The sequence below is a fragment of the Mastigoproctus giganteus genome, chromosome 6 (assembly GCF_048544385.1).
Source record: "Mastigoproctus giganteus isolate SK-2022 chromosome 6, ASM4854438v1, whole genome shotgun sequence".
NCBI classification, from domain to species: domain Eukaryota; kingdom Metazoa; phylum Arthropoda; class Arachnida; order Uropygi; family Thelyphonidae; genus Mastigoproctus; species Mastigoproctus giganteus.
The window spans coordinates 90,067,844-90,092,011 of NC_143580.1; the positions used below are offsets into that span (position 1 = coordinate 90,067,844).

At 35.0% G+C, this 24,168-nt stretch overlaps 1 protein-coding gene across 1 annotated transcript in view; it reads left to right on the forward strand.

The window, feature by feature from the left end:
- LOC150084459 (cell adhesion molecule Dscam1-like) overlaps nucleotides 1-24,168 on the forward strand; it is a 643,445-nt gene that overhangs the window by 170,657 nt on the left and 448,620 nt on the right. Inside the window, exon 2 of the mRNA XM_090376243.1 lies at nucleotides 1,139-1,459. Coding sequence (XP_090232369.1) covers nucleotides 1,139-1,459 — 321 coding nt within the window. The remainder of the gene's footprint in view (nucleotides 1-1,138; nucleotides 1,460-24,168) is intronic.

The window sequence follows — 24,168 nt, forward strand, 5'->3', positions numbered from 1 at the left end:
TCAGGGTACATCTCTCAACTCCAGGAACCTTACTTGCCTTTATGTCCCAAATGTTTTCTAATAGACATGTGACTTGAATTAGAATGGTACTCTTTTTGCATACGTTAACCGAGGCAAATACTTTTGTCCGTAGTTTGCAGGGCTTATTAATTTATATTAATGCATGTGGCAGTGAAATTTTAATTCATTCACTACTGCAGGATTGGAAGTTAAAGTGTAATAACTGAAATGATTCTAATTGCATATTTATTATAGATGAAACATAATCTTGTACCCAGTCGAGATTCTCTTTTCACGCCACTGTTTTCGCTGTGTACTGGGGGCACCACGTAGTACACTCGTTCGAACTGACTGGTTCTAGCAAACAATTGCCTAATGTGGTATTTATTATTATTTTTTTATGCTCTGTCTTGTAAATCCCTCTGCGCCTATGTAACCATCCCTGAGTATACACATAAAATTAATTTATCTAAGTGTAGAGAACCATTTCGCAACAGTTCAATTTTACGGCTCCCCACCATATCACGCCATAAAGCGCGAGTGAAAATCGGCTTAGGAATATGCATTCCTAAGCCTATTTTCAAGTTGCGGTGTCCGAAATAACGAGATTCAAAACATGAATGTATCCCAACTTAATTCGATTCGCAGTCTCTAAAATAAGTGTCCAAAAACCCTTAAAATATAAAGTATTATAATGTATTAGTATACGTAAAGTTTGATTGAACTGATTAGGAATCCTGTAATTTTTTTTAAGGTTTTCTCAACAGCCAATCTCTTTATTGATCGACTTAGAGTAGTAATTTTGAATAAGTTAGTCTGAAATCTTTAAATCTCTTTATTTAAAGATGTAGCATTAAAAACAAATGCTTTTTTATTTAGCTAATCTGTCAAACGCAAATATTTGCAGAAAAATTAAGAGATTGCAGCACGATGTTTTTAGCATTGCTTGTTAAAGGATATTTGAATCTACTCTGTGTAACACTTAACTATAAAAGTACTTGAAATATTTGCAAATGGTTGCCAACATAAAGGACATATAATGTTGGCAACGATTTATGCATTTTACAGGAAAAAACTGTCTATACAACTTTCTGTCTGTTCTGATCACTCTTGTTTTGTATTTCGTTTTTCCCAACAGAATTGACGATGGCATTAGACCAGCATGGCCCTATCTTCGTGCAGGAGCCTCCAAATCGGGTCGATTTTTCAAATACAACTGGGGCAATCATACTCTGTGCTGCACACGGTAATCCTGTTCCCAGCATCTCCTGGACTGCTCGAGACGGAAGACCTGTGACAGACATTCCTGGTTTACGGCACGTTCGCCCTGACGGTTCCTTGGTGTTCTTGCCTTTCCGAGCGGAGGAGTATAGACAGGATATTCACGATGGGGTGTACAAGTGCCTTGCTTCCAATTCCGTAGGGGTAATTTGCAGCCGAGACGTGCACGTGCGGGGAGGTAATAACATTGTTTTCATAGCACACCTGTTTTATTGTTTTACAGGAAATGTGTTTTGTTTCTTCTTTCTTTTCTTCGGAAATTATGGTTCACACTACCGAATGGCGTCTGCTCACGTCGATTGCAGACGAACAAAATGGAGCGTCTGCTGTCATTTCCTGAAGATATTTCAAACCTTTTAAGGTGTACATAGATCTTTCACTCTTTTTGTTTAACTTATATATATACAGTATACAACTTGTTTTATTTCAGGAAATATGAACAAACAAATCAGTTCATGATATTCTTGTTTCTTAAATCTGGGAGAAATCCTGTTCAAAATCAAGAAAGCAGGTGTGTGTTTTACAGTTTCTGGTTATTCAATTTTTAAACTGGCATTTATAAAAAAAACAGCGCTTTAATTAAAACAATCATTACTAATTGGATTAATAAATAAATGGTCGTTCAAGAAGATGCTACTGAGTAGCATAGCTTCAAGCAGCGTTCCAGTTTTCTGCACGTACTAATTGTCTGTGGTGAAAGGGCTCTCTTGAGGAAATCAAGAAGAAACGTTTAGTCCAAGGCAGTTCCCATTACTTCACTTGTAGAGAGAGTAAAATGAACTTTTTTTTTTTAGAAACGAAAAGGATGTCTCTTACGGCACACTGTTTAAAGATCAAATGAACCTATGTCTCACTCATGACGATAAACTAGAATGAAAAAGGCCGCAAATATATTTAAAAAGAAATTCCAAACATGCCTTTGATAGCTTCAGTCCGTTTACCATTTTTGGTACCCTGTTGATACCATTCAAATAAACACTTATTCTGGAGAAGGTAATATTAAAAAATAATTGTATACACTGTTAATGAAGAATCAAATGTAAAAAAATTGAGATCACATACTGAGTTGATCAATTCTTAATGAAGAATTGATTAATTCCAAGAATTGGAGTTAATTCTAAATTTTTAATAAAACAAAAATAGAGGATAGCAACTGAGGCAAATTATTGTATTATATGAAAACTGTAATTACAGGTGTACAATTCCAACTAAACGTGTTCGAGATGTGTATATTTTCTCTAGCGTGCGTTAATATTTTTTTCTGGAAACCCAGCTGCTGTCCTGAGACTGGTTCTACACCGCGGTGGTGATTTTTCTCTAGAGGGTTTTTTTCTCATGGTAATTCATATCGTTTGGTAGAAGGCACCAAAAGCGTGATTTCTACTCTTCCCTCCTTGAATGAATTACTAGAATTATTCTTGTAAGGACAAACTTTCATTGCACCCCCATTATTTATCTAAACCTTGGTTTCGAAACAGAACGTTAAAGCCCACAATACCAGCAAAAGGTCTGGCACAGCTTTCAAAAAACTTGAATTGCAGACTTGTCTCGTGTATAAATAGCACGAGTTGCCGGTTCCTTGCTAAAGCCATTGACTACCTCCTGTAATACCACTTCTTTATTATATTTTGTTAGTTAAGATGCATTTTCATCCCAAGAGAGCTTTTTGGCACCTAGTCCTTGACAGTATAGTAATTTCGTAATTTGCCAATCATGTGGAGATGTCAAGGCTCGAATCGCGTCGGTATTTTTACATAGTTCTTTCAGGTTGTATTCTATGTTTTACAGTCCACATCACTTCTCTTCATATTTACTTCTGCTCGTGAACTCGCACGTGTACAAAAAAAAAAAAAAAAAAAAAGCGCTGGCCAAATACAGCCTAAGTTGTCAATGTACCATAAAACTAGCAACAGCTGGCGCAGTTTCCTCTAATTCTTGCATTGGGTTTTTTTGGTAAGCCACTTCCTTCCATAAAGAACATAATATATTAGGTTTTTATGTCATAAACGTGTTCTTAAATCATTTGTTTCAATATTAATTTCTGCTGAGTCACATTTTAATTCCTCCGGTATTTTTGTGCTTTTCTGCTAGATCTCAGTGAAGGTTTATCATTTAACTAATTTCAATATTCATAAAATTAGTCTTGTTTTATTTCTACGTATTTACTGAACTTCTTCTGTTTTTGCTCAACAACACTCAGACATCAAGACAAGAACAAGTTTGCTTCATATAGATTAACCTCAGTTCTGTTTTGTTCTCTTCTAGCATAAGTATAACTGTTACTTCCTTTGCATCCAGAAAGAGCTATGCTTTATCTTTTTCTTCTAATACTGTATTACTTTCTGCATCTGAGGAAGTTGCAGGAACCAAAATAGTATCACCCGAAAGTGTTAACTTTTGGGTGAACCTATCCAAAATAGGGATGTTGGATTATTTAATTATGCCTCTTTCGCAAATGTACTCTTCCAAACGTATTCTCTTATCTTATATTGAGCTTATCAGAAGAACAGTCAAAAGACGCTTTCGTAAACTGTTCTTCTGATTTGGCATCTAAAATTTCTCTCTACCAAAACAACTTAATGTATCAACTAGCCAATATTCATTTACAGTTTAATTCTAAAGTTACGAAACTAGCAGTTCTTCGTTTATTCACTCTAATTCTGTTCTCTGGAACGCCTTCATCTTTAAGTACGTGTACATCCTAAAAACTTGTTCGAGTTCAATGTAAATAGTAAATAATTTTGTTCTAGCTTCTTAATCCCATTCACAATACTCAAGTTATATAAATTCCAACCACCTTTCCTATTTCGAGTTACCTTATGAAAATGGTAAGGTTTTTCATTTTATTTTTGTTAGTTTTCGGTTATTTCAGGAATTTTGACCTTTCATTTCTAATCTGATTCCAGATCAGTTTCTTTTTTTTTTTTTAATGACACTCTTGGCTAATATCAGTTTAATGCTCAAACCGAAGTAAATTATTGTTGGAGTTTAAAGAGTTTTAATGGCCGAGCTTGTTGTGAAATGCGCCAGTGAACGGACTGCTTATTCACTGTTAACAAGCTCATTAGCTATTGATATTTTGATCTTTTCACTAATGAGACTTTCAAGAATTGGAACAGTTAATACTACTCATCAGATATGTCATGTTCATATGACAAAATATTAGACTTCTTTAGAGAAGGAGCATTTATATTAATTTTTATTTTATTATTAGTAATTCCAAAGTAAGCGCAGTATTTGGACGTGATAGAATTATTAATAACGTTTTTGAGTGAATTTTGATTTTCTGCTTAATAATATTTAAGTTTTAAACATTTTTTTTTTATCTCTTACTGAAGTGAACAAAACGTATTTGTTGTTACTTCTGTTGTTATTTATCTTAAGGTGATATTCAATAAGCTCACAACTAAATTGTATTTACTGTATTTGTATCGGTAACACAACGTCAAATGTGTGACTTATCATCCAAAAACCTGACTGTATCTAAAGACGCGTGCAGAATGCAATTTCCGATTTGAATGCGAAGTGATTACGGGAAGCTCCTATTTTGGGAGTGAAAAACAATTTGGTTTTCAGCTTAGTTTATTTGAATTGAAACAATCGATCACGATTTGTAATTAATAATAGATATGAAATTGCATTCGTTCTCCAGCACACAGTAAAATCGAAGGTCCCAAAAATGGTTCCACAGGCTTGAAAACACTGGAGCAATACGGGATGAGTTCGCGTCTGCATCTTTGATAAAAGAGGCAGACGAGAAAACACAATGTGTTGATAAGACAGCAGCTGCTTCATAATATTCCCTGTCCCTTGTGCTTAATTTTAAGGTGGTCTTAAAATTTCTCCTTACGCAAGAAATGGATGAAATGATTTTGCCGATTGACTTCCATGAGAGTATAACTGTTTTGTCACAGTTTGGAGTCTGGAAGTAGAATCCTTCCAAGACGGGAGGAATTATTAAGGTCTCTTCAGTTGGGGCTGATCTCAAACAGCAGGGAGTAGGCTTTCCTTCTCTCGTAAATTGTTCAAACCATGTGAATCGAAATTACATTAGAATTGGTGCGTTTCGGCCACAGCGGCTGGTTCACCAAAGCTTTTCAGGAGCTAGTCTAATGAGACAGCAATATAAATTTTCTGGACGGAAGCAATCATTGTTTTAAATTGACACTTCCCGTTGTGAGTCTTAGCACATAAATGGTTAACCCCTGGTATACTATTCAAATTACCACGCTGAAACTGTTCAAAACTTTTGGCCGGTATCAGATTTCAGTTGGAATTTAGTCCACTTAAATGAATACAATATATCAAATTCCATGTATAAATCAAAAATAACCATGCTTTCCAGGGATTTTTCCTTTTCTGGTGAAATTTTTTAGTTTGACATGCTTATAAAGAAGTGCACTGGTGTTATGATATTTGATAATTGGACTGTTATTAATGTGTGTGCTGAATTTGAATGCGGCAGAGTTTAGTGAAAATCTTCTTGTATCGCACTGCTTTAATTGCATTTTTTTAATTTTTGGTTTCTTAATTTTTTGTTTTATTATATTTGACATCCTACTGTATTTTAATCTAACGTGATAATCCGGAATGATAGCACAATACACTTTTTTTTAATTTCGGAACTTGCAAAACAAGAGGGCTATAAAAGTACACGCTAAAACACCACCACCACTAATTTCATTTTTACTATCCTACAGAACTCAACTGATTATTATTATTTTTTTTTTTTTTTTTGGTTTTGTAGAATTAGTGCAGACCTTCCGAGGTTTAAAGTATCTGACAGCATGACTAAAAAGACCGTCTCAAGCTGAAATAAGATGATAGTAACTTCGAGGTCATGACAATCTGTAGGTAATAGGGGGACTTGAAAGCAAATTTAAGTTGGTCAAGAATTGCAACGTCCCAGGATGACTGCTTGATTCTAACAGTTGGATGCAGTTAGAAAATAACAGCTAGACAGTTCCCACTCGTGCTTTGAGTACACTAAGTAACGACAGTTTCAATGCAAATTGAATAACAGAACTCATCGAAAAGGGAATTCTAGTTCTGTAGTTTGCGTTTCTCTCGTCACCTTCCCCAAGGAATGTCTTACTTAATGAAAAGAACACAATCTCAGCAGCCAAGAACAATGGATCAGCTTTCTCTGTATAGTTGAGTATACATTAAATCTTGAAAGTGATTCTTGACTTTTTCTTATCTGGAGAAAATATTGTACACTCTTTTCCCTCTAACAGGGGGAAAACGGACGACTATTGTGGCGGTGGCATAATGATTTAGGAAAGCATCATCATGAATGGTCACACTGAACTCCACGACCTTAGTGGGCGGCATCGACTGCCCAGAGGTAAAGGAAATAAGATCCATGATCCTCATGTGATGTTTTTAAAAGATGCTATGGAGGTTGCATTCATTATGAGAGACAGTAATGCTCCTCTACATAATACTTAGGTCTTTGACGAATTTTATTAAAATTAGGATATTCTTCAGATGTAAAGACCAGCCAGATTTTTCAACACAAATTTTAGATACTTTAGGGAGATAAATCTCGGCACACTTCCATCTGAAACCATCAAGCATTAAAATTTCTTTATAGGAGAGTATTGTTCAGTATCTTCTTTATTTCCTTGTGAATCTTCAGAGTTAATCCTGAGAGGGTCGGAGTAGATTCCTGAATTATGCAAGTCTAGTCCCTTAGCTTGGACAGTTATGATCTCATAGTAATGGTTTGTGGTACATTTCTTTTTAAACTTAAAATAATTCAGTCTAATAATAATAATTTCACGATGGATTGATATAATTCAAGCACAAACTTTTCCTGATATCTGACAATTTTATTGTTGAGTATCGAAGTGTGGACACTAGTGCATAATTAATAGCGTAATCCCCTTCTAAACTCACAAGCGATACTTATAATCTTAAATTGCTGTTGAAAAAAGTAAGTATCCAGTTCAGCCGCTTTCTAACAGAGATCGATATGCGAGTGCTCTATTTATATCGATTTAATAAAAATATTTTGCAATTTTACATATTTATTTTAGATATATTGATATGATGGAATAAAACTGCGGCAACTGAATAACATATTGAAGTCTGTCAACTGAAACGCAAACTTCAATAAAGCTACATACGGGGTGCAAATTCGTAACCCACGATTTATTGCAGTGTGGAATTCTTACGATTCGGATTATTTCTTTCTGAATTATGTTTTCTGAACATAATTCTAAATACATGGAGCATAGTTTAGGAATTTTATGGACTTTAGTAACATACTGCAATGAAAGTGGATTTGATTTTTGGCAATAAAGTTCTCTTGTTGACCATCGACTTCAACAGCGACACCTGCTTCTAAATTTGTCGAAAAGCTTTTTAAAGTGTCAGACTTGCTTACGTCAGTCATATTTTACATAACGCAAGTGTATTTTTCTTCAAAGTTCTTACTTACGTATGTATTCTTTCATGAAACCAATCACCAACTTAAGGAAAAGTTTCTTGGGTATTCTGAATTTAAAAGATAAACGAATTGAAATCTGAAATTTCTTTCGAAGTTTTAGTGGTAAGCATGAGCATTTGCGGAAAACAAGCCACACGATCTTCAAGAAGTAAATGAGAAATTTTTATCTCATTTGCACTGTTAGTGTGGATTGCGTGTTTTCTGAGAAAACTCAATTATTTACCTGTCATATGAGAATTGTGAACAATGGCCACCGTGGTCAACCAACATTTTATGCACAGCTGAAATCGGGGAAACACATTTTTCTTTGGCTAAGTTTTATTAAGGTTACACGAAAATTGCGATCAATATTTAGCGTTATATTTAGTGAAGGTTTTTTCTTTATATATGTACTTTGCACATAAATATTTAAAATTAATGTCATCTTATTATAATCCTCCGTGATTATCCCTTTATTTTTCAATGTTACTGTTTTCATGATTATTAGTACTAGATTATCAGTGGATGATTTTTTTTAATTGGTGGAATGAGTGATGTCCATAAGAGACCCAATGGATAAAATTATTTCCATAGTACAAAAATTGGAGGATAAAATTCAAATTCGGACTACCAACAGACTACTATAGTTTTAAATACATCATAAGAATTTTTATTTGTATTTTTGCCATCTTCTTTTGCCATGCAATTGGCATATAACTTGTATTGGTGCTTATATGTATTAGCCTGGCCTCTTGGATTGTTCAGTAGTGAAAATTCAATTGAAAAACCGATTTAATAAATAATGACAACGAAATGCGTGTTCAGATGCTGTTAATCAAATTAAGATTAATTTGATTTGCTCTGTTGTGTGTATATTTATAAACAAAAAAAATATGTATATTTTATTTGTATATTAGGCACGTGTACGTAGTTTACTCTGATCATGAGTTTGAAATTCTTTCCAAGAGTATAAATAAGTGGTTAAAAATGAAACAGGTCTCGGAAAATTTGTTCAAAATTTACGCTCCGAAGTCGAGAGGTGACCCGATGAATATCAGTGTGCGTATGAAAGTTGCACTAAAATTTAAATAAATTTAAATCAGGAGCCTTGATTCTGGAGTACCAGGAGTCATCGTCATATGTCCTGCTACTCGTTCCAGATGCTAACGGTATCGCAGCAGAATGTTTCCACCACCAGACTGCTACTACCAGCCTACGTTGTCTGCAAGAATGTTATCCTTCAGTTTTAGAAATGAGAGTTGTCTACCACCTCTTCTTACTGTCATCTGTTGCCCATCCACGATGTTCGCGAGACAAAGGTGTATGCAACTGCAATCAGGAGAGAATGTCGAATTAACTGACTGCCCTGACAACTTCGATTAGTCTTGTTTTGACTCGCGTTTACTATGCCTAGTAAGTTTACCTTAAGGTGAGTTGAAACAGCTGACTAGATATGCTGCCTTGGGTACGAACACATGTCCCCATCTTGCACCAACAATCATGTCTTGTTGAAAGCGATTAAATCATAACCTCTTTGTTCCAGTTGAATGCATTTCCATGCATTGACTGTTGACTGCTTACGCTTAAATAAATAAATAATTTTTCTGTTTATACTCCGGGACGACCAAACGGTCAGAGGAGTTCGCAAGATAGATTGAATACAAGAAACAGCACCGTATTCAGCAGTCACGAGTTTGAACCCCGTCACTCAAGGCACGTATACTTTTGCACCCGCGCCTGACCACTAGGCTACAGCTTGGCCGAGCTGTTATTCCCATGGTGCAGTCCACTTCTCATTCTGGTGAGTGGCCCTATGTCAATATCCTTTCAGTGTAGTTATCCATGGATTTGTAACATCAGGTGTAATAAAATTGCTGGTTCTTTGTTTCAAGAAAGTTGATAAAGTTTAGCTCGTAATTTTAAATTTTGCAGTTTTTTTTCCCGAAATGTATATCACTTTCGTGCTCTAATTTAAAGTATGAATTTCTCGAGTAAAAAATTAAATACCTATCTAAAATCACTTCTCGACATTTGGCTAGTTGTGCTGTTTGCAGAGAGCTGGCGCACAATGGGCACAGATGCCGATGCGCCTAAGAAATCCCGAAACAAACAAAGAAAGCTGTTTGCAGAACTATGCTACATATGATTCCACACACGTCAAAATGAAAGGGTGCCGAATCTTAATGTTAGGCATTAATTTAAAGACTATCTAAATTGAATGGGGAACAAAAAAAAAAAAAAAAAAACCTCTGCAACTATGGAAGAAAAGTGCAATACATTCAAATGACCTTTTTTTTTTTTTTGTAGTTTTTTTTTTCCTTTTTCTTTCAAAAAAGGTTTTGAGAATGGTAATAATTACCATGAGTATTATTCGTTGCTATTTCGGTTTTCACAGTAGCCCATTCACTTATTTTTCTTACTTGATTTAAGAAATTTATACTCATATTGGGATTGAGATATATCATCAGGAGTAGCAGAGAGCTGAAAAATGTGAGTTGGTATTCTCATATCAAGACAGGAATTGTCTAGCCGTCGTGCACTCATACCTGACACCAATATCTTCATAAACTTTCCGGCCTGAATTTCAAATGATTATATTTAATGCAATTACCAGGATTTCCACTTCGTTGGCAATGCATTTGGCACTTTAACTTAAAAGACCTTGGGCAGCAAAATTCCCCCTCACAGCCGTCTTTCGAGATCATCTTAAAAGTCGATTTTATCATATACAGTACTCTAAAAAAAAAAAATGTCTATTATTTTGCAATTTTACTAATGCGAGACCCTATAATGTATGCAATTTATATACACCATAGTGTGACCCTTAGTGGTTCCTGCGAAAGAGCCATTAAGAGCCACTGAACTATTCAAATTAATGATTGTATTGTGCGCGTGTGGAGTACGGTTCAGAATCACTTGTTCGTTCTGCATTTTCCTTTAGAATATTGATTGTGATACCCGCACTGGAGAACTCATAACCGTGATCCGTCAGCGTAGATACTATGCGTGAGAAGGGCTGATCTGGCAAGGTGGTGTCAGTTTTGGGCAACGTCCCGATGTATTTTGTGGGTATAAATTTGAGCAAAGTATATTACTTCTATAAATGACTGACGGACTCACTTCTCACTATTTTACAGTTCTGTAATATCACAATGTACAGCTACGGCAGAGTTGACCTTACGTTATAAGTACTTAGTTGACCTAGAGTTTTAACCATGATTCTTCTTTAGAATCCTAGCCGTAGCATAGTGTGGTTATGACCACCTTCTCGCGTAGCGTGGAAAAGGCTTGGTTTCGAATTCCGTTCGTAATGCAAAGAGCTGTTATGGCTCTTTATACTATGGTTAAGTTTGCTAGTCTCAGGAGTTTTATTATCAAAGTTTTATTCTCTTGGAATCCCGGTTTATTATTATTTTTTTCTTTTTTTACCTTTAAGCGAACAAGCAAATCGACACACCCAATTTACAGATATAAATAAACATACTCATGCATATGTGCATTTCCTCGAGTTAAACATAATCTGAAATGTTTGAATCGTTTTGTCCTTTTAAGACAAACATCTTTGGAAAAAATAGTGTCCTTGAATAATCTTCATTGAATGGCAATATAAAATAAATATCTCTTATTTTCATATTGCTAAATCTACTAGAACTTCAGTCTTCTTTGCTCAACATCATCGTCAGATATCTTTATAAATTTTCTTTCTATACTTAATTGTTTTAATTTCCTGTATATACTCATGATTAAGATTGTTATTTACTTTCATATTTATTATAAATTATAACCGATAAGAAATGCAGTGGCATAATTATAATGAAAGAATTTCTCGTGCAACTTGGTGTTCTCTGTATTCTCTAGCACTCTTCTTTTAAATTTATAAAAATTCTCCATTGAAGTATATGTACCCTTTCTGGTTTCTTAAATCGCTTCGGCTATTCGATAGTTACATCACTTACGTATGTTATAGTTTTCTTAAAGAAACATTCTTAAAGATCAGAGTTTAAGTAACTTTGTTCTACAAGCAGTAAAGAAAAGAAAACGTGAAGCCATAACGGAAATAAAGCAACTCGACACTGTCCAGATGCCAAGAAAATATGTAAGGGGAAAATTAATGGCGTTTAGATCTAGCACCTTAGACTGAAAGGGTAGTTAAGGAGCAAAATAGATGATGCCATGTATAAAGCTTGTAGGAGAACTTGTATCATTTACTCATGGAACTTAAGGAGATGAAAGAAAGCGATACATTACAGTTGGGCACATGTTGGTGTAGTTCAAAATCTGTTGTCATAGACAAACTTGATTCTATGTAAGTAATGCTGGTGTCTGGCTACCAACTTGCAGCTTAATTGAACATTGTGTAGCAATATGAAGTCTTTATTCCACCTAATGTCATCTTTAAAAAAGGAAATATACCTTGGGCTTGACAGTGACCAAGGCTTTTTCATTGATATTATAGAACACCACGGATGACATATCCTAAATTAAGAACGTTATTTCAGTTTTTCGAGAAAAGCAGCTATTTGAGAGAGACTACGTTTCATCCCTTCGCCTCACTTATCACCGACCGATAAAAGTACTTTTCAAGGAGCATTTATGCCATTCCATCGGTTTCATCTTCACTTATAGAATGCATTCCGTGATTTTTCTGTCGATATATCGTTACTATAGTTACAGAAATTCTAGGCAGTACGGCTCATTTCGTTTAAAGTATACTATTCCGCTGTGAATGGGAGTTTTGCGAACCAGTAACTTTCATTTAAAGATGTTCAAATTCCTTTAAAGAACTTCAAAACCATTTTGTATTGAATGTGTACAAGAAAAGAAAAATTCCCATCTTTATCTGATATTGTCTGATTGTGCTTAAATGTGGAGGGTACAGTCCCAGTGTACTTGAAACTTTTTACATGTCTATGATTCAAATGATTTGCAGCAAAAGAAACCTCCATATAGTTCTTATTATACGCAGTTTGTGTGTTAGATAGTGATCACTTTCTAAAAGAAACGTGTCGTTTTATCTCATAACAGATCACGGCACGGATTGTTTCATGAATTTCAAGTGGGCAGAAAACATTTTTCAAACAAATTATGTGTTTTCGCATTTAAATAAAATTTAAATCATATTCTTTAAATACTGTTGTAGAATATGGTTTGTATTATAGTTAATATTATTTGTGGCATTAATTACTTTACAGGAATATGGAATACATAGTGAGAAGTGTTCGAAAATTAATTAAACATTTCATTCACTCCTTCTGTTTAAGCGTGCGCTGATGAATTAAAGTTACTCTTATTTTATATTCCCTTCTGTTATTCTGTCACAGTCCGAAATCATTAAACTTAGTCGAATTCCACTAAGAGCATAAACATCCATCTTTATTTCTTTCAGCTGTTATTTTTTTCCTTTCTGTCGTATGCAGATGTAAATTGTCTTGAAAGCAAAGTACTCAAACTCGTAGACTTTCGAGACATCGTACACTTTTGAAAACAAATGCGCATTTAGATGGTATTCTCATCAAAATGAAGAAAACGATTTAAAGTATGGTATTAAAATCAAAGCCAGTGAACCAAGTGATTAAAAGCTGAAAGGTAACCATTATAAGTAGATAAGCAATATCATTTAGTGGCATTAATGAACAGAGTAACACTAAGTGAAGTAGATGAATAAATTTTTGTAGAGAAGGAAAATCATTCAACCATTGCACCTATATATTTCCAAAAATTAAATGCCTTGAATCTCTAACTTACTGTTGTCATGCTGACATATGATTTCACCACGCACTTGCATAGATTTCGCATGTCTGTGATTTATAATAAATTAAATTATCCACACTGCTCTGCGTATTCTATATTTCCTGAATTTAGAAGAATATATAAGCTTAAGTATTACACTAGTGGATAGCATTACGTTTGGAAAAACAAGTTTAATGAACACATTAATAAAGTGGAAATATTTTTCCTTGGTGGAATAACTGTTGGACATTTGGTGCTCCAGCGTTAACATTTTCCATGGATGAGTCTATCCACTTTCATTGGAGATTTCTCTTTATTAACTGACGACTTACCAAAATTCATACATGTGATTGTCACACTTAGTGATCCTGATGATATCACAATCGACTATTAAGATGGAAACTCATTAGTTTGTGATTCCGTTGCTTACACTTTTAAATCCGTTCTTGTTTTGTGTGCATCTTATTCACACCTTTCGTTGTAATCGGATGTTCATATAAATTTTGTAGTTTAAAGTATATATCAAATAGGAAAATAGTATATACAAAAAAAAAACGACGAAAAAAAAAGCAAAATGAAATTAATTTCAAGCTTTAAAATTGTGAGCTACTTTTAACTAAAAATACATGACTTTTAAGGCATTACCAAAGAGGATATTCTTGTAATGATAAAAGAAGAGCGGGCGACACGGCTTGTCGGTACTTTAAGGATAGCGCACTTAGTCCTAAAAACTATTATATTTTGATACCCGACCAAAGCAGATGATGGATTACTTACCTGGAAAGGGATTATAAAGCTTAAAGAAAATGCTTGGTAAACATCGAAGGAAAAGACTTAACCATCCCATTAAGACATAAGCCTATTAAAAGAATAAAAAAGTGGTACCAAAAATGTAGCATCTCAAATTAAGAAAGAATTCTATAAAAAGTTGGTAAACACAAAATACATTTATAAACTAAGTAATATTTGAAAAGCCTGGACTCTTCAGTTGAAAGTAAAGATGATGAAATCTATTAGTGCAGAATAAAAAAAACCTTACACCACAACCAACTGGAAAAAAAGTCTGTGGTATCAGTTGCATATAGCTAAGTTTTAACTTCGATAACCTCCAGAGCTGTATTTTATTAGTGAAATTGGTATTAAACTTCTTTGAGTGCCTCTTGTTTCCCTTAATTATTTTCAATGATGGTATTTCTTAACAAATTAGATATAAAGTTGAAAAATCTGTCAACGGTATTTAGATTTGCAACGCGTTCTCTCAAGTTAAAATCAATTAACTTTATCATTTCTACTACAAAAGTCAAATAATTAAAGGTACCTGTTTTTTCACAATTCTTGCAGTGAGTATAATTTTTTTTCACCACGGTGTGGAAAAGAACGGACTCAGATCCCATACCAACCGGAGGAATTTCTGCTTTTACTCGTAAGATGCCGATTTAGCATGCAGCTGGTTACGATTCCTACATCTTCAGAAATCTGAGTTTCTGAAAATGAAGAAAGGGCTTTCAAAGGGTTAACAGCCAAACTTCCAATAAAAAGGTGCATTTTCCACATTCGAAATGCAGTGGTTGAAGGCCCTTTTGTATCAGAAATTCAAAGCATCCGAACCCATATTTTTTTTCCAAGGCTAAAACTCCTAAAATTGCTAAAGAAAAGCCAGAACATTCCTAGAAATGTAAAAGGTGACTACAATCCTCGCTACAATATCCTCACTTACAATGGCTCCCATAATACTAGGTCATCCAGAGAAGTTGCCTTGATATTTCACTATAAGTGAACTGTACCTTCCTGTTGAAAAGTATAATAGTAGGTGGCGCTATCCATACACACTATAGCTATTGAAAAGAGCTATAAGTTGCAGTTGTGGCTCCTTTCAATTTTAATACACATTAGAAAATGTACAGACAAATCCTATAGTTCCCTGTTTAAAGGAGCTACTTAATACCTCTCGTGAGCCGAAGCTTGAGCAGACAGAAAATTAACTTGAATGCCGTAGATTGCAATTTTCGAGCAAGTCATGTGAAGGAATGTTTATTCTACAAAACTGAAGTAGAAAGGATACATGAGCAAGAGAAAAAGTTGCTCTCTGAGTTTTGAATTGGGCGCTGATTTCATTCCAAACCAGCGGAATACTTTCAGTATACAATAAGTGTTTTATAATTGTTGCGAGTTTTGGATAAAATGAAGCTGGATATTTAAACATAAAGCAATTGTGATATGCTACACTCTTATCTTGAACAGTCTTAGCACATTTATTAAAAAAAAAGCTTACACGAAGTACCAGGTTTTTGATTGGAATCTGAAAAAAAGAATAATTTCACTATCACGATCTTAGCAACTAATATGAGCAGAAGATTTAAACAGTAAAGGAGGAATTTAAATCACGCATATCATTCTATCTTTCAATTTTTCCATTCCAAAATACAAAAAGCGGATAATAGCCATGAGCGAGAGAGAGAGAGAGATTACTTTGGCAAAGAGTCCATGAAGTGAGCCCATCTGGGGCGAATTATTAACAGTGTTCTTGTGCTTTTAAGAGTTGTTAAGGAGAAAAGGGTCAAAAGGGTTGCGTGCATTGCTAGGATTGTCTGGTGTTTTCTAGCTAACTGCAAAAGTAGTGTTAGATCGTTTTAAATCTTTAATCTCAAAATCATCAGCATCTCTACCATTTTTGGGTTTGTGTAGCTAAAGCACTCAACTCCCAGATGGAGTCGCGAACATAAAACCACCAAGGAAATTAGTTGCTGTTAGAGGGTAGAATGATTGAGCCAGAGGAGGTCGAAAAATAAAATGCCAAATTATGAAGTCTTTGACATAGAATATCAGAGTAGACGAACGTCAAAGTACCGCTTTTAAAGTGAAAGCAATCATAGAAGGGATAATTAGGGCAAGTAAGGTGAGTAGTGATTGAGGCTACCGATAATTGAGATTCTGTCAGATAAAGTAAAGTGGGATTTGGTGGAAATATTGTAGACATGAATGCGTATCATTAAGATTGGAATGAGACCACGTATATGTGCAAAATTTATGATGAATTTCTTGGGGGTTTAGGTCTTTTGTGCAGCCATATATATTTTTTCCTAGACTATTCATTATGCATTTTTGTAGATGGTAAAAGTACTTGTAGGAATTAGTTGTAAGAGTTTATGAAATTGTTGGCGATGGCGCGCACACTGCAAAATATACTGATTTCCTTCACAAAAGTTTGCCGACCGGGCTAGCCGAGTGGGTAAAGTACCTGCCCGGCAACCCAAAGGTCGCGGGTTCGATTCTCGCCTCGGGCTTGGATCAAAGTACTGCAAAAACCTTAGGAGGTGCAATATGGCCACAGAAGCCGATGCGCCAACAACTACCAAATCAAAAAAAAAAAAAAAAAAAAATCACAAAAGTTTATATTGGCTTTGACAATGTTTTCCGTAAACATAGTAATCAGACTTCCTCTAGACTTGCCAATAGTCATGTTCGGGCGGGCTGTGTAGTGGTCCGGTCAAAAACCGTTTTAAAGCTGTAACCTCGAAATATGAAGAATATTCGATCTCAGCCCGATCCCCATCAGAACCTCAAAAGTTATCACTCATGCTACAGCTTTGTTATGTAGACCAATAGGTTTACCACTTCAAACCTCCAAAAAATCAGGTGGTGGTATTGCACCAGATGATGTGAAACATCGTATACTCTCTCGTATTGCCTAGAAGAAGGGCGACATTCTTCTGTGTGGTGTGGTCGCCAACACCATGGATTTCGCTTACGTTGGTTCATACTTGCGTTTCCACCTGCAGTGTACTAGTACAGTGTTTGTTTGTTTCTGACGTTTCACATGGAAGATATAACTAAAATTAATAACAGTGAAACCATCGTAAAGGTCCAAGCACGGGATCTGGTTATAGTAGAAAAACTGGACTTCATCTAAATTCTGAGTTAACTCTTGATAGCCGTTAGCCTGTTTTACCTAGAAGAATTAGTATTAGCAATGGTCACATGGTGCAAGGAAGCCTATGGCTTACGCTGCAACAGCCAAAAAATAATAATAAATAAATAAAAATATAATAATAAAATAACAATAAAATAAACTAAGAACAAAATAATAATAAGAAATAATAATAATTAAGAGGAAAGGAAATGGACAACATAAGCGTTTTACTCTTCCCGTAGGTAAATTCAGGTGACCTTTGAATTTCCCCAAATTGTCAGCCTCTACCACCTATGTAGGTAACTTATTCCCGTAATTTATAACTCTCTGACTAAAATAAAACTTCCTGCAATCCAATCTAAATAATTCCCCCGTAACTTGAAATTATAGTTCTAGAATCATATGTAACCCCTAGTTCTAGAATCATATGTAACCGTGAAAATTTCGTCCTCATTCATTTTGCTTATGCGTCTGAGAGCCTTAAACACCTCAGTCAAGTCTTCTCTAAGGTGCCTAGTTTCCAAGCTCTGCAACCCACATATTCGAAGTTTTTCTTCATAATGACGCCCTTTTGCCGATCTCACCAGGTGAGTTACCCGTCTCTGGACCCTTTCAAGAAGTAAAGTCTTTCTTTAGGTGCAGTATTCCAATTGTAGTCTAATAATAGCCTTATACAATGGAATTATGACGTCCTTATATCTACTAGCAATTGTTCGATACATCATCGATAGGACACCATGGACCTTTCTTGCAACCTGTCTACAATGCGCAGAGATCTCAAATTCTGACCGCATCGTAACACCCAAGTCCCTTTCCTTCACCATCGGCTTTAGTTCAACTCCGCGAAGTGTATAAGTTATTTTGGGGTTACTGTTCCCCCATGTGAAATACCTTGCACTTTGCTAAATTAAAGCATAGCTGCCATTTTTCTGACCATCCCTGAAGGTCAGAAAACATCACATCAACCCTATCTGAGGAATAATTCCTCAGATTGGATTGATGGAACAAGTTTATTCCAACTTGTTCCAGCTTATAAAGTAACCGCTCATGTGGGACTGAGTCAAGTGCTTTGCTGAAATCCAAATAAACAATGTCGAAGTCCAGCTCTTGAGTGACCCTGCCAAAATAGCTAACCAGATTAGTCAAACATGATTTTCCATTTACAAAACCATGCTGTGAGTATCCTTCAGAATTCATTTCTATCTAAATGATTCTGAATTCCAACTTTGATTATTGTCTCCATGATTTTCCCTACTACTGAAGTTAGACTAACCGGCCGGTCATTTCCCACTTCACTCTTAGAACGGCCATTATGTATTAGAGACACATTGGCACTTTTCCAATCCAACTGAATCACTCCCGAGTCCAGTGGTGCTCGCAAAATTAGACTTAATGCCTTTGACAGACCTCAGGGATAAATTCTTTCGTAAGTATTACTTATAGCGTATAAGCAGCTGTTACGGTAAAATATGCATGCAATTGATATTCTATTTTTAATCATCGGCCTATAGAAGAACTCGCTATTTGGGCATCATGAAACATTTTCAAAGTTTGATATTCAAATGGCTTTTTATAATGGAAATTGCATGTAATATTAGTAAGTTGTGCTTTTATCTTAATAAAGATAAAAGCTTGATTATTAATAAAACATGAATCACTCCCATTCTCCTGATTACAATGTGTAGCCGACAAAGAAATCTTGCCTATGGTTAAATTGTAACTTGATCACAACTAAAATATTAGTCATATTGAAATCATTTTTTGCATTTCAATTCTTCATGCGAGTTTTTTTAAATTTTTTTTAAGAGTAAAACAAGTTTGTTCGAAGTCTGGCCACCAGGGTGCACGAAATTACTTTACAAAAATAACGCAAAAGGTAAAATTTTCACTGATTTCTATTGATTTTTATTTATTTTTCGACATATAGTGGTCCTACCATTAGCTTGAACAACAAGAACCGGTTCCTCTTGAGTGACGTAGGATTACATTTGTTCCTGAGTATAATGTAATCCTACTCACTTATTTTTTGCTGACAGCAGTCGTTATTTTATCTCCACGTTCCCATTTTCTTCTAATGAGAAATAAAGACGAAGCATTGTTCTCCACAGCTGCCTTCAAAATGTCTGTAGAAATGTTTACCACCTCCGGACGAATCGCATCTGAAAGAGTTGTATCTCATCAGTTCTTCGAATCACTTCCTGTGATGACGACGGGCCACTTCTTGGTTCGGAAGTTAGGGAGCCTTCTTCGAACACTTTACAATGTATAATACAGTTCTTTAATAATGACGTCTCGAGACATTTCCTGTCTTTGATACTTTCAGAAGGCCACAATAAAACTATCGTTATTCTTGTAATGATATTTAATTAAAAGTGCCATGGGAAACATTTTAAAACTCACTTTTATGGACTTGGTTACTTAAATAGAAAACTCCTTTTTTTTTTTTTTTTTTACTCCAGAAAAACTAGCAAACCGGGGACAGACCACAACTTACAGACATAATATTTGAGGGTAGAGGAAGTGTTTCTCGTGTGACACTAATATGATTGTGTTTTTGCAGTGTCATGTAACTTATGCTTTACCTGACGACGAAGTTATTGACAGAGGTGAGGGTGATCATCTCTTAGGTGCAAAATTTTTATTCAGATGAAGATATTTGTATATTTATATCAATCTATACATAGGGAAAAAACATTTAAAAGTTACAATCGACTCATTTGGTCTAATAGCACGAGCCAGATCGACATTGATTGTGGTCTTCACGGGCATTGAAAGACCCCTTTTTACCTTCAATTAGGGAGTCGAAGAGGTAATGGATCCTGTGGCGAATCTTTTCACGCTTTCTAGTCTCTTACACGATCGCAAATTTGAATGACGAAGATAGTGCTGGAGAGGAACGAACGCAAAGAATAACGACAGCACGCGATTTCCAGGACACGCAACATTCGAAATCTGGAGGATAGTCATTTGTAGTCAAACGATGGGTCTGTCTTCCATTATAGTTCTAGCAGTAAGAAAAGAAAAAAGAAGAATGGCAATTTTCTGTATTGACAGTGTGCCTCAGACATTGAGTTAAATTCGCTGAAGTGTAGTTAACTTCCCGAACTTGTATCAAAAAGACATTGCGCTCTTTTATCAAAGCATACAGTTGCCTTTCTTCGCAACTGCAAAGTTCTGCGCAACTGCTGAAACTTTTATAATCAACACCAATACTTACCATACACACTTAATGGCCACTTTGTTGGATACATTCATCATTTTCGGGACATTTGGTAACTGCGTCACGTGTTAGCACCATGCAATATAAAGTTTACAAATCTGTTTACAGGCGTAACAAACAGATGCTTCACAGTTTTACCTGCTCTGGTGCGAATAAATCAGTCATCTTTATTTTGTTTAAAATTCAATTAAGCCAATTCTGTGATAAACTGAAGTTAGTGCAGCGAAGTGCTTTCTCATGTTATTATCGAATGCAGTCGTTGCTCTAAACGTTTCATAGACTTGAGCTAGTATAAGAATATAACCTGGATAATATTTTATTTTAAGATAAAAATATATAGATTATGAAAGCTACAGGAGGACTAGAAATGAATTTTGACAAATGCGCTTTTTGTTCGCGTGCTATTCAAACATGGAAATCAGAAAGTAATTATTCTGAATATTTCTTTGTGTTCTATTCATGTTTTGTACCGAACTACAGTAGATATTTTTTTTCGGCGTAGTCATGCACATCATTATATATGAAAAAGGTTTAGAAAAATAGAAACGTAATTTCTAAAATACTAATTATTGCATAAAAGTTTCTTTTCGTCCTAACTCAAAAAGAATAAATATGGGATTGGTGTAAAATAAAGCATTTTTTTTTTCGAAATCAAATTGATTAACTAGCAAAGAGACTTCCATCTTTTTTAATCTCTCAGCGTAGTTCAATATAACTTTAGGATGTTTTCATGATTACAAAAAAGAAAAATTAATAATCCGGGTGAAGTTTTCCGAAATTTTCTTAAGACGTTTTCTCTGCGGAATTTCTATACCTTGCAAAAATAAGATTCTTACACGTAATAATATAACATCAAAGAACTTTTTTTTATCGAGAGACAGACGGATAAATTGGATACTGCTAAAACCGAATGTTGATTTTAATATCCAAAGGCTGTTTCTCGAAAACAGAAAACGCCTTATTGCATTATCAAAAACTAATTTCGATATCAGCTATTATACATTCAAGAAAATAATCAAAAGTATTGCTAACCCTTTGCTACATTTTAATTACTTTCGTAAGATTTAATTTTATAGCATGCGTCTAGACACTTAATTAATAAAAGAACATATAAAGTTTCAAACGGTGATATGAAATTGCCAGAAAAATAAGCATATTAAACAGATTTGAAATGTATCATTTTCAGTTGGATTTTCTGATTCTTTCGAATGATCTAAGCTCAGTTCCTTAACGTTTGTCTAATCTAACAATAACCACAGAGATGTAACTCACACTTAGTAGTTACTATTAACATAAAATAGACTACATCCTTGTATCTTAATTTTTTACAAATTCTTCGTGTTTTTTTTCTGAGAAGAAATTTTGTTTAAAATAAAAAGGAAACATTACTGAAAATGTTTTCAGTAATGTTTTTTAATGTTTCCTAATTATGGAAATTGTATTCTAGAAGCCTTTCTGGTTATCGTTTTTTCTATAGAAAAAAAATTTACCATCATCAATTCGTTTGCCTTATACAGAATGAGATAAAATAACTTCCCATGATGAAAGTAAATTTTATAAACGGATATTTATAAGCTCAACAAAATACATATTATTGTAAAATCTCTATTTGGAGAAGCATCTATGACCACATTGCAAGTGTTCAATAGGATCTCCTTATTTTCAACTGTTGCGACTAGTCGAGTAACGAAATTACTCGTAGGTATTAATGTCAGGCTTAATAATTAAAACAACTTCAAAATGCATGTATCGATTATAATAATTCGTCAGCCTGGTTTTATGAAAACACCAACTTTCAAGAAGCCTGACAGCCAGAGCCCTCGGTGTTTTTAATCACAGCTTTGCGTGGACAATTTATTATCAAAACCGACAAAGAGAGAAACAGGACCGCATGTATCCTTGAAAAGACGAATGGAAATGAAGTGGTCTCGTTCTGCTAGAACTATTTGGAACGATTCAGAGCTATTTGTTCTATTTGGAACTCTCCTGACCATATTCGGGTCAAACAGTTTCGGATAACATTTCAGCATATCTTCTCCAGTCACTATGAAAGTTCTGGTGCCCCTTTAAGCTTTAAATTTTCTTTGCGTAAACCCCTGGCCTGTTGCCCTGAAGGGAGTTGTACTTAGCAGTGTGCGCTTTATATATGTACAATAGAGTTCTAATAAGGCAATGGCTTCAAGTAATGAAATGAATGTATCTCACTTGGAATTAGCGCGCCTGGAATGAGTGTTATGGAAGTTAGTTTGTGCTGAAGAAATGACTAAAAACATGTCAGAAATTAATCGCAGTTGTGAAAGACGATGCTGTTAAATTTACAACCATTCAAACAATTATATGATTTGGAAAGAATAAACAGAGCATAATTCACGATATAACTTGTTCTAGTTTATAACATGGTTGTTTTCTCAAATGATACCCAACTTTCAACTGCGGCAAAGGCAGCCCATTCTGTTATCAGTTATATCATCAATTCTATGCTCTTACACTCGTAGTCCATCATAAATGCTGCCCTCAGCAACTAGACGGCTCTTCCACAGAATTTTTATTAGTAATGTCGTACGCATTTGTATTATTGTTCTTTTTCTTAGTTTAAATAGCGTATTAACATCTGACTATATTATTCTTTGTGTATTATGCCTGTGTGTTCACCAGTTGATTTCATGTTGGGCAGTCTGAAAAATAAAGCTCGAATAACACCGATGGAAATCCTACTTCTCTCTCTCTCTTTTTCTCTCTCTCTCTCTCTCTCTCTCTCTCTCTCTCTCTCTCTCTCTCTCTCCCCCCCCCCCCCCCCACCTTAGATTGGCTAATTACAGCCCCGAGTGGAGATGCCCTCAAGAATTGGCTCCATCTCTAATAAGATTCGAACCCAGACCTCTCAGGACAAGTGAGGTTTTGGCAGCCATCAAATTTACAGCCTGCAATCTACCCGTGCATTTTTGTGGTAAATATAACAAGTGAGATGATTAGAATAACGGGTGGTTAACGAGTTCCTAAAGGTGGCGCGACTTAACCACATGACTCTTTTGCACCTGCACTGGCATTAATAATCAGTTTGTTAGAAATCACTTTACTTACAAGTTAATTTTTTTTCTCTGATCTTTCGAAGTTTTTTTAACAAAATGTTTCTGAAGGTAACCGAAGGAATATTCTTAGTTTCGCTTCCAAATGTATGCGTAATACGTTTACTTTTCGATCTCAGTGCAGTCTTGTTATTCTGGTCACAAAAAGGTACAGGCTGGAAATTTGATTAGTGCAATAGACTCATTTCTGAAAAGAACGTTATATTCCAGATTGCAATTTATAATATTGTTTCTTATAAATACGCCACGTCAGAAAGTAAGTCTAAATCTTTTATTTATTTTTTTTTTTCAAAAGGCTTAAGAACATCGACTATTTGCTGTACTAAAATTAATCTTGGCAGAAAATGCAAATTAAGGCGAAGATAAATCCTCAGTGTTTAAAATGAATGTGTATTCTAGGATCTTCACAAAGCAAGTAAAATATATACTCATGAGCCAAAACCTGGTATAGACAAGCCTTAGAGACAGGCCTTAGAGGAAGACTCCTCTTACAACAGTAGGAAACGGT